The sequence below is a fragment of the Pseudopodoces humilis genome, chromosome 4 (assembly GCF_049639895.1).
Source record: "Pseudopodoces humilis isolate 2021_Gansu_Grassland_sample_001 chromosome 4, ASM4963989v1, whole genome shotgun sequence".
Classification (NCBI taxonomy): domain Eukaryota; kingdom Metazoa; phylum Chordata; class Aves; order Passeriformes; family Paridae; genus Pseudopodoces; species Pseudopodoces humilis.
Genome location: NC_142203.1, coordinates 30,277,816 through 30,293,156, shown reverse-complemented (window position 1 = coordinate 30,293,156; position 15,341 = coordinate 30,277,816). Strand labels below are relative to the sequence as shown.

Sequence of the window (15,341 nt, the reverse complement as noted above, 5' to 3'; positions counted from 1 at the left end):
TTGTTTGATCATTTCCATCCATTGAAAGAAGAGAAAAAAAGTGTTCTTCTACTTGGAAGCTACTACTGCATGTGTGTGTGATCTTACTAAGAACATGAAGACATCCTGTTCAAGGTTTTTCTGGTTGAATTCACACTTCCTTCATGCTGGAAGCTGTTCCTATAAATTCCCATCATTTCAATATAAGAATGCAGTAATATGAGCAGCCTTGTGGTAATTGAGATTTTATTCCTTCATTTTCTTAAAGCTTACATTTTTTCCAGAGGTTACATGCCTGACTGTTAAATTAGGAATGGCATCACAATAGGGCTGTTTGTGTTATTTAGGAAAAAATCAGCATTTCTCTGTCTTGGTTAACGAAAGATTTTCATAATGAATTATGACAATGCACTAGTGGAGTAACAGTTTTATACTCATCAGGTCAATTCTCAAAGGTTTTGTACAGAGAAAGAACAAGATTACAGGTGGTCGCTAATATCATACTGATTTTTTCTTCCTCTCCCAGGGATGCTGTGTTTTTTGATTTGTATCAATTTATTGCTTTATTTTTCTGTTTTCTCTAAGCAAGTTTTCTGCTTTTCTAGGACAACTAAAAGACATTGTACTTTATATGATGGGCAGCATTCCACTCTCTCAGGAGTATGTCATATTCCAATGGCTGAGCCATTCTGCACTAAAACCAGAGAGGTTAGTGAATTCTGTAATAGTATTAAGAAATGTTGTTTTTATGGCACTTATTTGTAATATATTAGTATGATTGTGCAGTCTTAGAATACAGAGGCAATATGCACCTCTTTATCCTGTTTCTCAGATACATCATGGTATTAAGGATGAATGTAACATTTGGAAGGCATGGTAAATAAAAGGTCTTGTGTCTGTCTTCCTAGAGGAGGTATGCAGAAGAAATCAGTTGGCAATATAGATTTTCTCAGAGTCATAGTAACAGGACAGAAGATCCTTATTTATCAAGTAACCAGCCAAAAAAAACAAGCAAGTGAACAAAACAGTTAGAATTAGAAATTAGTTACATATTTTTCTGAATAAAGCTGCACCTATGGTAGAGGCGCTCTACATACTTAAATATTTAAATAAGTAGTACTTCAGCATTCACAGAAATTGCAGTATTGCATTTGTGCTTTTGCGCATTGTAGAGGTGAGTGGTGGAAAACTTAGAATGAAGCTTTCAAAGTGTTGAAACAAACCAAATTATATTTGCCTTTTATTCCTAATTGTTGCTGTCAGTTGTGTCACTCCAAGATTTTCAGGCTTCTCAGACTAGAGAGTGTGGAAACACTTCTCTATTTTTCAGTACCTTTATAAGCTTTTGGGAGGAGTATATCTGATTAAATATGTCACCTTAGTGTATTCCTAGAGTTGAGGAAAAAGGAAGGTGAAGACTGAACTGCATATTTTGTGGTGGTGTGGAATGCTCTGATCAGTAGTAGCTGCAAGTACATTCTTCAGAGGAGCAGGAGCACTTATGGGATCAGTCATACTCATCTAAGAGACCTGCTCTCTGCAATCAAGACAAAGCTGAGTTGTGAAGCAGGTGGCACAACCTCTACCCAGAGCATGTACAAACATTTGGACTACTGAGCTGTTCTGCTTTTGTCACCAATTTGCTTCAGTGTCATTATGAGCTATTTTTGTTAATTTGCCACACTGTGGTTTAGAGACATCCACACTAGGAACCAAGGTGTTTTACAATGAGCAAAAGATACTTTAGGTCTCATGAAGAAACAAACTACTGCGTATTATACATGTGCACGCTTTTACCCTTCTGTCACTGAACAGTAAATTATGCAAAATACTTTCCATTTTTCTTGCTAAAAGAGCCTAGCCACATGCTCGTACCAAAGATTAGTTGTCATTTAGTTTCTTTCTACTTGTGAGCATGACATCATGTCACAGCAGATGCAAGGAGTTTATTAAGAAAAGGATTAAAAAGTGTTACTATTTTGGTGATTGGAAGTCCTTCACATTGTCACTTTTTTTAAAAAGTAAGTAATCATACATTAAGACATTTCCTGAGACTTCAGGAAGCATATACCAAGACTAGTTTTCTTTCAGTTGTTAACTAGTTAGAGATGTTATTTGGGTTTTACATTTTTTGAAAAGCCAGCAGAGAAATGTGCCTTTTCAAGCAGAGAAAAAACATTTAGGTACTTCCCAGTCTCACATGCGATCGTTATCTGATTAGCCTGTGCATTCTAATCAGCCTAAGAGATGTTTTAGAGAACATGTGGATTTTGAGCTCTGTGTGAGATTGAGAAGGTGTATATTCACTTTATTTGAAAATACCAGATAAAAGTGATTTAAATTTTTTCCTGAAACTATGTCTGAAAGTTGTTGGGTTAATTTCAGCCCAGTTTATCCCAGCTCAGAGGAATTTCATAAATAAATGCAATAATAATAAAAAAGCCAAAATCGTGAATGTAAAATATTTAAGGAATTTTGCATCAAAACATCTGAAACCTTCATATTATATTGCATTTGTGCAAATATATTAAAATGATCTGGTTTAGTTGGTTTATGCATGGTAAATTAAATGAAAATCTAAATGGAGTTCAGAAGTTCTGAATAATATAGGGTATCTTGGGTATTGCTACTTCTAGAAACTGAGGCTCAACACAACATCTTATAGGCAGTAAAGCTGGAACTTCGTGAAGAGTTTCAGAAAGGTACTGCTCAACTGTGGTTATGTCATGTCAGTTGGTCTGTTGATTTATTAACAGTGTAATTAACTGGCATTCAGTTAAATATATATTCAGAATTAATAGCATCAATAAATCAAAATATTAGGTGTGATTAATATTAGATCAACTTACAGCACAGAATTAATCATAGAATTTTAAGGGGTGAAGTACCTTAAAGATTATCTAGTCCCAGCTTCCACTGCCATGTGGTGGAGTACCTTCTGGTAGAACATGTTCAAGGCCTTATCAACCATGCCTTGAACACTCCCAGTGTTGCAGCATCCACAACTCCTTTGGCAACCTGTCCCACTGTATCACCACCCTAAATTAAAAATTTTCTTCCTAATATCCTAAATTTTCCTTCTTTCTATTTGAGGCTGTTATTCCTTGTCTTATCACTATAGTTCCTGACAGAGAGTCCCTATCCACCTTCCCCGTAGAACCCTTCAGATACTGGAAGGTTGCTATGAGATTTCCCAGCAGCCTTCTCTTCTCCAGGATGAACAGCCCCAACTTTAGCAGCCTGTCTTCACAGGGGAGGTGCTCCAGTTGTCTTATTAATTTTGTGGCTCTCCTCTGTACTTGTTCCAACAGTTCTGTGTCTTTCTTAAAGTAAGGACCCCAGAGCTGGATGCAGTGTTCCAGTAGGGTCTCACCGGAGCAGAGCAGAGGAGCAGAGTCCACTCCTTCACCCTGCTGGCCACACTGCTTTGGATGCAGGATGCCATTGGCTTTCTGGGCTGTAAGGGCACATGGTCAGGTCATATTGTGTTTTTCATCATCCGTTGTCCCCAAGTCCTTCTCAGCAGGGCTGCTCTCAATCTTTTCTTCCAACCTGTAGGTGTGTCAGGTGTTACTACAACCCCAGGTACAGTGCAGACTTACCTGTTTATATGCATCTGCAGTGGAAGATGTGGGTACTCCAGCTTTATGTAGTTGTGCTGCTCCACAAAATCCACTGCTCCACACAATCCACTGATCCATATGATAGGGAGAAGGCACTCCACAAGGTCATGTAACACACTTGAGCTGTTGCTGCTTGTTGTATCTGTTTGTGTTGAGTGTAGGCATCTCAGTGTTTTGCACAGAAGCTGCTCCACATGGAGTAAGTCATGAGGCTAAGAAGTTACTTCTAGTGGTGTCAGACTAGGTTTTTCACTGCTTCTGTGTTATGAGGGTCCCTCCTGGCCTACCACAATTTTTGGTGGTACTCTCCTCCCTCTCCCTCTCCCTCTCCCTCTCCCTCTCCCTCTCCCTCTCCCTCTCCCTCTCCCTCTCCCTCTCCCTCTTCCTCTCCCTCTCCCTCTCCCTCTTTTTCTCTTTTTTTGTTGATGGCCATTTTAAATAGATGTCATAATAGTTCCTTTAACTTTCCTGCTCAAGACAGTGATGGGTATCCTAGTCCCATTTTCCTAGGCTAATACCCTCTTATTCCGACTGCATCAACTGACATTATCCAAGCCAATTACCAAGAGAGAAAGTCAGGACTATTCTGCCATATATGTGGTTCTCACTGGAACTAAAATACTGATGGGAAGTATGTGCTTTATGTCCAGTGTACAGCTCAGCCATTCACATGGGAAAATGTAATAATTTCTGCACAGATTCCCAAGGTACACTGAAGTATGTGCTTGTGGAGTTTTACTTTCAAAATGTGAATTTCTTACTACTGTTTTCACTGGCTCAGCTCCACCATGTGATAATGTAGTGCTCAGTGGAGTGCTTTTACCTGCAGTTCTGTTTGCATTGGAGGCACAGTCTAAATGTGCAAAAAAATTCTGTTTCCCTGTCTTCTTGGTCTGCATTGAAAGCAGTAGTCCATCTGATACTAGCAAAATTCGATGACTTAAAATTCATCCCTTTTGCAAGCACTATTAATTTCTTTGTTGGGTGAGGAAATCATCTTTGGTTTTGGAAAGATTTTTTTCAACACATGAAAAATGACTACTTTGTGTAGAGCCAACTTCTTTTGTTTGCAAGTTTTTGATGGAATGCAAAAGCAGAGGGGAATTATTTCCATTCCTCGACAATGGCATGTTTTGCAGGTTCTTATTGAGACTGCCAAGAAACTGGGGCTCCAGTGTCATTCCAAAGGGACAGTGATCACAATTGAAGGCCCTCGTTTCAGCTCTCGAGCAGAAAGCTGCATGTTTCGCAGTTGGGGAGCTGACGTTATCAACATGACTACAGTGCCTGAAGTGATTCTTGCAAAGGAAGCTGGAATGAGTTATGCAAGTATTGCCATGGCAACGGATTATGACTGCTGGAAGGAACATGAAGAAGCAGTGAGTGAAGCTTTTTTCCTCTGGTGTTGTCCTGAGGGATTTGGGTGAGAATGTGTAGGTTTTAATAAGAGATGACATACTGTACTAAATCTGTTCTTAATTACATTGGTATCCCTGAGTTATTTGTGATGAATGACTTGTGAAAGTAAGAATAGAGTCAATTGTTGCTATCTCATTCATTTTCATAAACATGCCTCACTACTAGCAAACCTTTTGTTTCCTGTTGTCTGAATCAGGAGGTCTGTGAGTACTCATTAGTTCTGTTTGTGACTTGTCTTCCTGTGATTGGTCTGATTGCGCTCTGTGCAAAACAGTGTATATGTTTTAGTTCTCGTGTTTGTGATACAGAAGTATAAACCATACACACACAGAGGAAAAAATAGTTGTACTGTCTAAAAAGACTGATATTCTAAGGCTTTGCTTTTACACTTCTTAGTTAAATTGATTTGGGTATTTAAAATATGTGCAGTCAAAATTGAGAGACACCACTCAGTTGTATTATATTTCTAGGTTTCAGTGGATAAAGTTTTAAAGACACTGAAAGGGAATGCAAATAAGGCTACAAGCATACTCCTTACTGCTATACCTCAGATAGGCTCCATGGAATGGACCAGCACCCTGCAGACTCTGAAAGTAAGTACAAAAATGAGGCTGATGAGTAACAGGGACATGTGTATGTGTGTATGTGTGTCAAACATAACACAAGTGTATGTTACGGGGTGGTTTTGCTTAAATCAAAATATTACAGAGTAAATGCCTCAAGAAACCAAATTCATTCAAGAAGGGTGGACAGATACCACATGATCCTTGCAAGTTTTATTGCCAAGATCTTCAGCTTTACAAGAAGTTTTGAGAAAGGTCAAAAAACCCTTTTGAACGTTTGTTTTTTAAAAAACAGATAGCTTTATATGGTTGATGAAGTGAAACATCAACCATAAGGTGTTCATATGACATAAATAAATGAGTATCCAAATGAAAACCTGATCTGGGATCTTGGCACAAAGAAGAGTCAAGTAGAAGAGACTGAACCAAACCAAAACCATTATGCTTACTTCAATATGTAGTAGAGGAAAAGTTATAACCAGTTTGAAGTTATTAGAATTGGGTTCTCCATAGTTTTAAGTCCAAGGTGCATGAAAAAATATGGAAAAGAAAAACATTTCAAAATATATTGGCAAGGGAGTTCTTAAGCAGAATTTTTCTTACACAAGGTTTACTTGTGTTTTTTATCTCCTGTATTTCACTGGCATACATGAGAGCTACCAGGGATTGGCTCTGCTGGGAATGGAAGAAGCTTCCAGCTGCTTCTCACAGGGCCTATAGCCAGCCCCTTGCTACCAAAACCAGGCCATGCAAACCCAATACATCATATCAGTGATTCTTATTTCTAGTTTAGTCAATGTCATGAAGGGAAGACGTATTTAGTAAAATTCAGCTTGCACTTTTTAAGCATAAATAACCAGGCCAGGTTTGTAGAATTCTAACCCAAATTCTTGAAATTAGTCTTTTGCCAACTCTTTACTGAAAAAAACTACTTTTCACTAGGAGTGTCTGAATTATCTTCATTAATCTTCCTCACCTGGTTATCTGAAACAGTTATGATAGTGGTAACTGACTTTTTCCTTGCCCTTTCACATTCATTAGGAAGTTGTATCGTGGATGGATAAGGGAGGTAACAAAATTACTATTATTTCTTCCCTCTGATCCACGGAAAACATTTTCATAGGATGGGATTGCACTTTTTTAATACAGATGCCTACGTATACAGCAAACTCGGAGTTTGAATAATAATGTAAAATGTGCTAGATATTCCTCAGGCACTTTTTTTCATACTGGCATGAAAGGAAATCTCTATTATGCTGTTTAAGTACTGATGAATCTGCCTTGGTTTCTGGCAGGCATAGTTAAGTGAGCAGTGTCCTCTTGTGTTCCTTTGCTTGATTGTCTTGAATCTTCATTCGGAGTGAAAGAGAGCTGGCACTACATTTGCAGTGCTCCCCTTAAATGAATGCCAGCTGTTCTTTCAGTTCATTGTAAAGTGCTTCTTCCACCTCAGTCCCCTAAGTACTGTTTGCTGAAAGAAGAAAATGTGATGCACCAGAGGAAGGGTCACTCTGTTCTAATGTCACTTCTTAACACTTTTTCTCTTAAATACCTACTACCTCATATCAATGATGAATATTGAGACAGTTTCACTTGCAATTCTTAGGTGTTAATGTTCCTTGCAGATAGGTTTGAGTGATAGTGTAATGAGAAAGGGAGTTGATCTGAAGGCACTGGAAGAGCTGGAAACAGGCAGTGGGAATTGAAATTTTATATCAAGAAAGTAGGAGCCATAAGTGTCAATGACTTGAAAGAACAAGAACTCTGGAATAGTGAGAGATTCTGAAGCTCCAGAGGCTTTGGAGGCTTCCTTTAATTTTATGTAGGAACATCAAGAAAGACTAAAAATTTTCCTGTTTGGGGAATTCAATGGTAATAAAACAGATGAAGGACTGATGTTAATGAATGAGAGAGGCAATTTTGCAGGGTAGCAAAAGGAGAGATATGTGTATGTATGTGCCTCTGTACAAGTGTGTGATTGAACGATAAAGAGTTTTTAAAAACTATTGTCTTGTAGTATATTTCAGTATATTTTATAGTGGGAGTATTGAAGGCCAGATGATGGAGGTTTTTGTATTAATCTGTTTTGGAGGCACCTTTTCCTAGAGCTTGAAGGCAGCACCTCTTGCATGCCCTGTGGAAATGTGTTAAGGAACACAGACAAGGAGCAAGCTGAGTAAGACTTCAGCTGGTACACTACAATCAGTGACAGCATTTATCCAGGCCACAGCTATGCATCTCAAAGGTGCATTTGCAAATGTCTGTTCTAGTGTTGGGGAAGCCCTTGAAACAGTAAAGTTCTACATAGACACAGCTTTTCTTCTCCAGGATCTGTAATCTGGCTGCTATGACAGGAGGAACTTCACCTGGCAGGAGAAAATGTGCTTTCAGTCTCTGTCCACCTGTAATTTTTCTGTCTCCTTCCATACAGGTATTCATTCCAGATTAACACACATGCCAGTAGTGTCATCACTGAATCTCACAGTAGTCTTTAGGAAAGACTGCAGTGTTGAAATAAAATGTCCACAGGCTGTTTTTTTGTTAAAAGATAGGCTGCTTGCATTGCTTCTCTTTCATGTATCATTTAATCTGTGATATGTCAGTGACTGTACTTTAAAAGTTACTATTTCTTAACTGTCTAAGATGTCTTTAGGCCAGTATTTCATGGCTTTCTTGCTGTAAAGAGATCATTTCCCAGTGTCAGGTTAAAGCCCTCACTCTTGCAGGGCAGGGTATGGTCACATGGTATTTATGTCACGTGTCAGGAAATGCAGATAGTGCTGTTGATCCAAGTGGTCCAAGTGATTTCTGGTTGATGTCAAGGAAATTTCTGGATAGGCTGGTCAGTCATGGGTGATACACAGCTGGATATGCTGTTAACTGAGTAGATGGAAGTGCAGGTATGTTAGGGATGCTTTCAGGAAATGGGAGCTTGTCTATAGTTGACAGTGGGAAGAGCTGTCAAAGGCAACAAGAGCTGCACCCAATGCATTCATAACAAAAATTGATCATGTAAAACATGGGCTCATTGCCCATGAAATAAATGAATTGGTGAGAGCAGACAATTTCATATAGGAACTGAAAAAGCAGACTTTTTTGTATCTTTGCTAAGAAAAGTGTTAGTTAGGAAAAAAACTGTCCTGTTGGAAAGAATTTTAGCTCATCATAACTGTGAATTGAACTCTGTACCTTCATGAGGCTTAACCCCATGAGTATCAGGAGGGAATCTGTACTATTATGAAAAAAGGAATGTCCTGTTAGTACTGATTTTTTTTTTTACAGTGTGGCTGTAAGATCAGCTTGTGGTAAGGTGTAAGAGCTTTTTTGAGTGCTCCTCAGGTAAATTTCTTGTCTCTCGGGGAAACCTGCTGGTACTACCTTCTTTTTTCTTGAACTTCTGTACTAGCCTTTGAGAAATGGTATTTGTCAGATCTCCAATACAAGGAATAATGCTGTGTTTTGAGAGCTGTGGTAAGTGAATACTCTAGGGTAGTTTAGATTGGGTAAGGTGACTGCAGATGTGTTTCAATACACTTCATCAAGGAGTCACATGTGATTGTCAAATTGCATTTATGTGATTTGACAGGTGACAGGTAACAAGTTGAAGGGCATAAATACTTTTTCAGTCATTTTTTATAGTCTATCTCAAACTGAAACTTATGTTCCTAGGTTCTGTATGTAGAACTCTAATCTTGTAAATATTTTTGAGTAATTTTCTTCCTCAAGAAGTATATCAGTGAAATCAGTGAATGTACATAGGTGATCAGAGTATATTGGCTCAGGTGAGTAAAGACGAGTAGGAAAATTCATGAAGGCTTCACTTCAACTGAAGTTGCATTGGTCTAAGTGCAGGGGTACTTTCATGCCAAGGACTTCTCACAAAAGCTGAGATCAAAATGTTTCCCTTGAATGTGGCTAGTGTCAAAGTTGCCTGTCCCTACGTAACTTGAGTATTTCATTCACTCACAGTCAGTGCCATCTGTCTGGTTTCTGTTCCTGATAGCTGTACTTCAGAGTTGATGGAAAGTCATGTAGAAGTCACAGAAAGCATGCTGCACCATTTTTCATTTGTAGGCTGTGAGCCCAAAGTCCATCATGTGGTGGTTTTGCAATATGGTCATTTTCTCCATACCTATAAGCCTATCACATAGCTTTGCAAAAGTTGTAATGAAAACTCCTTGACTGTGTATGCTTTCCTTGTAATTATATTGAGTTCTGTGGTGTTGGAGAAAGTTGGAGATACTATGCACATGAAAGGAGTTACACCTGTTTGTAACCCAAATGGAAGCTACATAGTCTACCTTTACAATGAAAAGTAATTCTCTCTGCATTGGCAAAAGAAGCATTTATCTCCTGTGACTTTGTATTTCAGACAATGGTGCAGTGTTCGGTCATCCTGCCAAAGCAGTAACAACCTGGATGGACCTTGAAGTTTCAGTACTTTCAAGGAAGAGTGGATCACTTTCGAACTTTCAGAGGTTATAATATCTTCAAAAATTGTTACAAGCTTAAAAGAATGGACTAAACATTGACCAATGATCATGTGTAAGGCTGCTGTTAAATCTTTGTCGGTTTGATCACATATAAGACGGTTAAAATTAGATTTTGAGTACATTTTCAACTATAAATAGCCCTACTGATAAACTGTATCTTACAGTGCTCAGAGGAAAAAAAGTCAGTAACCTCTCTTCTGTCTACCTTTTAACTGATAATAGAAAAGGAATGTCTAAGTAATATTGTTGCAGTTTCATAAGAATTCAGATTCACAGGCTATTTGTGTTGCTGTTTCTACCTCCCATCTTTTCCTTCAACAAGGCACATGGTTACAATTCACTTTGGAAACATAGTAGAAACATAACAGAAAAACTGGACAAAGTTTCAAATTAAAATTATACTATTTTTCTACATTATCCATATTTTTTATTCCAGTGATTTTTTTAAAAGCAGTGTATTTGTTTTGTGTGCTAGAAGACATGGTTTAATAATTGTGGTGGTTCTGTCACAGCAGCAGTTTTGTAAGGAGTGTTGGAGACTGAAGTAATGCCTAAAACAAATTTGTGTGTGAAGATGTACTTACATGACTTACAGAACTGTACAGAAAAAGTACTTTGCTGACAGTGTCCCAAACACTCCGCTGGCCATTTTCTGCTTCATTGAACAGCTCCAATTTTAGTTCCTGTATTAAGTGATGAATGTGCTTGAGTGGTTCGAATGTATGCATTTCAATTTTTTAATACAGTTTTATTTTAATAAAATAACCTGCTACTCTTGTCTAGTAAATAAAACAAATGAAATGTATGCTTGTCCAAAATGTGTGGAAACTGGGGGGGTGGGGGGGATGTTTATTTACCTCTAGTCATTATGTCTCACAGTGATTTTTGCCATTCATGGAACAGGTTGGTGGTGAAAACTTGTAAACAACACTTTCAGAAAGACACTTTTTATAAAATACTGTGCTGCTCAGAACTTAGGTTCTAAGTCCCTGAACAGCAGGGATTGCTGCGGAAATGGATCACAATGCAAGGAAAAGATCAGAAACATGAATGGTAAGGGGCTTCATAGTACTATTAAAAAAAAAAAATACTAATCCTAAGGAAAATACAAGAAAGCAGGTACACAAGCACTTTAGCTTCCTAGTCTTTTTCTTTTAGACACCCAGTCTCCTGCTGTGAAAGCCTTTAGATGTGGGTGTATTCTTCCTACCAAAACCAGTAGAGGTGCTTTTCAGGTACTGGGGAAAATAGCTTAACCAATTTCCTCTATTTCCTGGTAGTTTTTTAAGAACTTAGATTGCAAGAGCCAGAGCTTGAACATACTTTTCATTGCCTTCCACTAATATCATATACCCAGCCTTAAGAATTTCCATGTTTATCTTTCTTCCACAAGCAGTTTTGGAGAAATGGATCAGAGCCAGGAATTTCATATCTGAGTGTTCTAGGAGAGCTTTTTCTGGGTATCCATTTTCAATCCCCTTGGGTTTATCTTTTTGCGTTTGGTAGTGACATATAATGGTAATTGTTACACAATTTTTTTTTGTTTATATACTGAGTACTTAGTGTCACAGCAAAGTGGCACAGAGCAGCTCCATAAATAGTGGGTTCTGTTACACATTTCTGTTACAAATTCTTCATATGCAAGGCTAGGTGACAACACTAGGTAAGGACGGCTGCATCCAGAGTTACAGTCAGTAGCTCAGTATCCAAGTGGAAACCAGGAATGGGTGGTTTCCCTCAGAGGTCTGGGACCTGTACTCTAACTGCAGTACCAATATTGTGTAGTATTTTCATCAATTCAGTAAGATAGTGAGATTGAATTTGTGGAAAGCAAAAGGACCAAGCTTTTGGTTCTCCTTGGAGTGAGGGAAGGAATGCCACCCAGAGAGACATTGACAAGCTCAAGGAGTGGGGGTTAAGTTCAACAAGGCCAAGGAGAAGATGCTGCATTTGACTTGGGGTGAAGGTGATTGAGAGATCACCTTGAGGTGATCTCCTTATGGAGATGGACTTTGGGGTGCTAGTGGATGAAAAATTGAACATGGGCCAGCAGTGTACACTCACAGCCCAGAAGTCCACTTACATCCTGGGCTGCATCCAAAGGAGACTGAGGGAGGTGATTTTGCCCCTCTGCTCTCATGATACCCTACCTGGAGTATTGCATACAGCTTCTGTAAGAAGGATGTGTTGGAGCAAGTCCAGCAGAGGGCCACAAAGATGATCAGAGGGATGAACCACCTCTCTGAAGGGAACAGGCTGAGAGAGTTGGGGTTGTTCAGACTGGAGAGGAAAAGGCTCTAGGGAGACCTAACAGGCCTCTAGGGAGGCCTTTCAGAACACAGAGGGGACTTACGAGGAAGATGGAGAGAGAGATTTCACCTGCAATGACAGGACCAAGGGCAACAGTTTTAAACTCAAATAAGGTATGTTTAGATTGGATATAGAAACGGTTTTTATCATGGGGCTGGCTGAGACAATGAAACAAGTTACTCAGAAAAGCTGTGGGTATCTTTGGAAGTATTCAGAATGAGGTAAACAGTTCTGACCAGCCAAGACTAGTGGAAGGTGTCCCTTCACAGTTGTCCTGTGATGGGAGTATTGGGCTGTATGTCATTGATGATTTGGGCTGCAAGAGACCTTTCTGTGATGTTTACTTGCTCTGTTAACACAGGCTTGGTACCTAACAATATCTCATGCTGAATTTGTACATGAAGTCTGTAAAACTCTGGTAGTGTGTAGTGGGTTTTTTGCAAACTTCAGTGTATACTTTATACTCTGAAATGGGTTGCAAGTAATTTATCCATAGTACTACAGAGAGAGATGGTAACTGGCAAGAAAAGCATTGGATAATGTTTAATTATGTAAAGATAGGACTAAATATAAGTGATTTTAATTGTATTTTCTAAACAGTCTTAAGAAATGTATAGTATTTATTGTAGGCAGGACTGCAGGTCTGATAGGAGGAAGATAAAAATTGTATGTATCACATTACTAAAACCAAGTAAACATTCTAACAAAGAACAATGGCCCTTTCTTGGACTTAGAATGTGTCTGTTTTCACAAGAATGAGACAGTGATGGGCAGAGGACTTCACTGATAAAAAGTTACCACACTTCAGTTTGTGTTTCTCCATGACAATTTTTTTCTTTTTCTTGTATATTTTTTTCTTTCTCTTTTCATGGCAACTGTTATTTGGTCCATTTTCTTTGAAGGATTTGAAGTACTGCCTTCTGGTACAGAGTATTGATGTTGCTCCTGTAACATCAGAATCAGTGTTAGCAAGTACAAGTTCAGGCTCTTTGAAGATTGCCTCTTGGTCTGGTAAATGGCTTATCAGGGTATAGGATGGTAAATTGTGGCTGTTGCCTAGTTTTCAAATATCCCAGGTTCCAAAGTGTGGCCTCCCAGCTTGACTGGTATCATTGCTCATCTTACAGAGACTTCATGGTTTCTGGTTGATAAGTATGATATTATGTGTAACATACAAGTTATACACTTCTGGTTTTACACTAACATCTCTTACACAAAATGCTGCCTCCTAGAAAAATTAACGAAGCTTTCAGCAGAAAGCCTGTGTGCTTTCTTTGTGTATGTTTCACAGACCACCTTAAAGCCTCTTCTAAATACTGGTCACTTCAGGACAGGTATCTAAACAGTGAGCACTGAAGCAAACGAACTATCTTCTCTGTGGGTAAATTATATGTCGTAAAAGATGGATTAGAACCATGGAAAGCTTAATAAATCATTAGCTAGTAGAATTTTACCTTAAGTTTTCCAGCTCTGCTTCTCATTCTCCAGCAGAATTGTCCTAAACTTACTGATTTGTGATACTGATGGCCTGAATGCTCTCTCAACTTTGGGTTGAAGAGAAAACCCCTAGAGCTAGCAGGAACTGCTGAAGAAGAGATCAGTCTTGCATGCTTCTCTGCAGGATATGCCTTGGGGGAATAGAGAAATGCAACTGAGAAACGGTATGTTAGAAATAAGTGATCAAAACCTAATTTTCTTTCCCACATACACTGAGGGGAGACTGAGTGGAACTGTGTGCTTGCAAATAGCACAGATGCAGAGAGCAAGAGGCATGCCAATATTGGGCAAGGACCAGGGAACACAATAAATAGCCAGCTGCTTTCTTGCTCAGTTTTCAGCTGGCATCCAAAGTCAGAGATTGGAACTTAATAAACATCCAGATCTACACAGACCACATGCAGAAATGTCGCAACAAGTTAAATTCAATGCGCAAATTAAACGCAAGAGAAGATATACATCCACTCAGGGGAGCTTTTGTCCAACTTTCGTTCATTAGGAGTTCTGCTTCATCTTGGCACAGGTGTCCCAGGCAACAGAACTCCTTCTGCTTTGAGTGACGAGACTTCTCTATTTGGACTCAGTAGCATACATCTTCCTTGTCTTATTTGTATCTTATGATACTTATTTGTATTGTGAGCACTTGGTCTCTGAGTATGGACATCCTATTACCTCATACCCCACTCTTCACTGATTGTTTGGATGTTGTATTTTGCTTAGTCCAGCTATCCATGGTTTTTAAAGTGCTTTTATCTTGAGATCTCCCTTTATTTTGCTCAGAGCATCCTCCAGTGTGTGTATTAGCAGTATAATGTACTGATGGCAACGCAGTACTGTGGGTTCAAATGTGGCACAAACCAAACCAGGAGTCAGGCCATTTACTCATTTATTTACTCATTTTCTCCTTTTTCTGTTTTCTCTAAAGCATTTTTTGCGACCTAACATCAATCTATCTTGCTAACATGAGATTGCCCACTCATATCTCATTTTCACTTATCTAACACTTCACATTCTTTCATGCTAATATCCAAAGCATCTCTCAAAATTTGCACAGAGACATCAGAGTTGAGTTTTCATATTAGTATTCAAAACAGATCTGAGAGAGTTGGTGTTCCCAGAACGAACCAGCAAGATTTTGTCTATTGAAACCAGCTGAGTATCAGTAAGAGGAGAAATTAATTCAGGGTTGCTCAGCACTGGGCAGAATCAGCCTTCTAAGGTGGAAATTCTGACTTAACTGTTTTAACGACTGCTTCCTCTCCCCGATGTCATTGCAGTGTTGGCTGAAGTAGGACAGTGCAAAATAATTGCAATTTACATTTGATCACACTTTTTGCAAAATTTTGCCATTGTTTATTTAGATGATGGTCAATTTCCCCACCACCTTTGCTATGAATTGGCTAAGGCAATTTGTGTTGCAAGGACCTGCGTGATTAGGCATACTTGAAAGTATGTTT

At 38.8% G+C, this 15,341-nt stretch overlaps 1 protein-coding gene across 1 annotated transcript in view; it reads left to right on the top strand.

Annotated features, from left to right (window-relative positions):
* The window catches only part of MTAP (methylthioadenosine phosphorylase), a 31,192-nt gene extending 20,310 nt beyond the window's left edge, over positions 1–10,882 (top strand). The window contains exons 5-8 of the mRNA XM_014258723.2: positions 585–687; positions 4,742–4,981; positions 5,492–5,614; positions 9,957–10,882. Of these exons, the coding sequence (XP_014114198.1) occupies positions 585–687; positions 4,742–4,981; positions 5,492–5,614; positions 9,957–9,995 (505 nt within the window). The 3' untranslated portion in view covers positions 9,996–10,882. The remainder of the gene's footprint in view (positions 1–584; positions 688–4,741; positions 4,982–5,491; positions 5,615–9,956) is intronic.
* Positions 10,883–15,341: the final 4,459 nt, after the last annotated feature.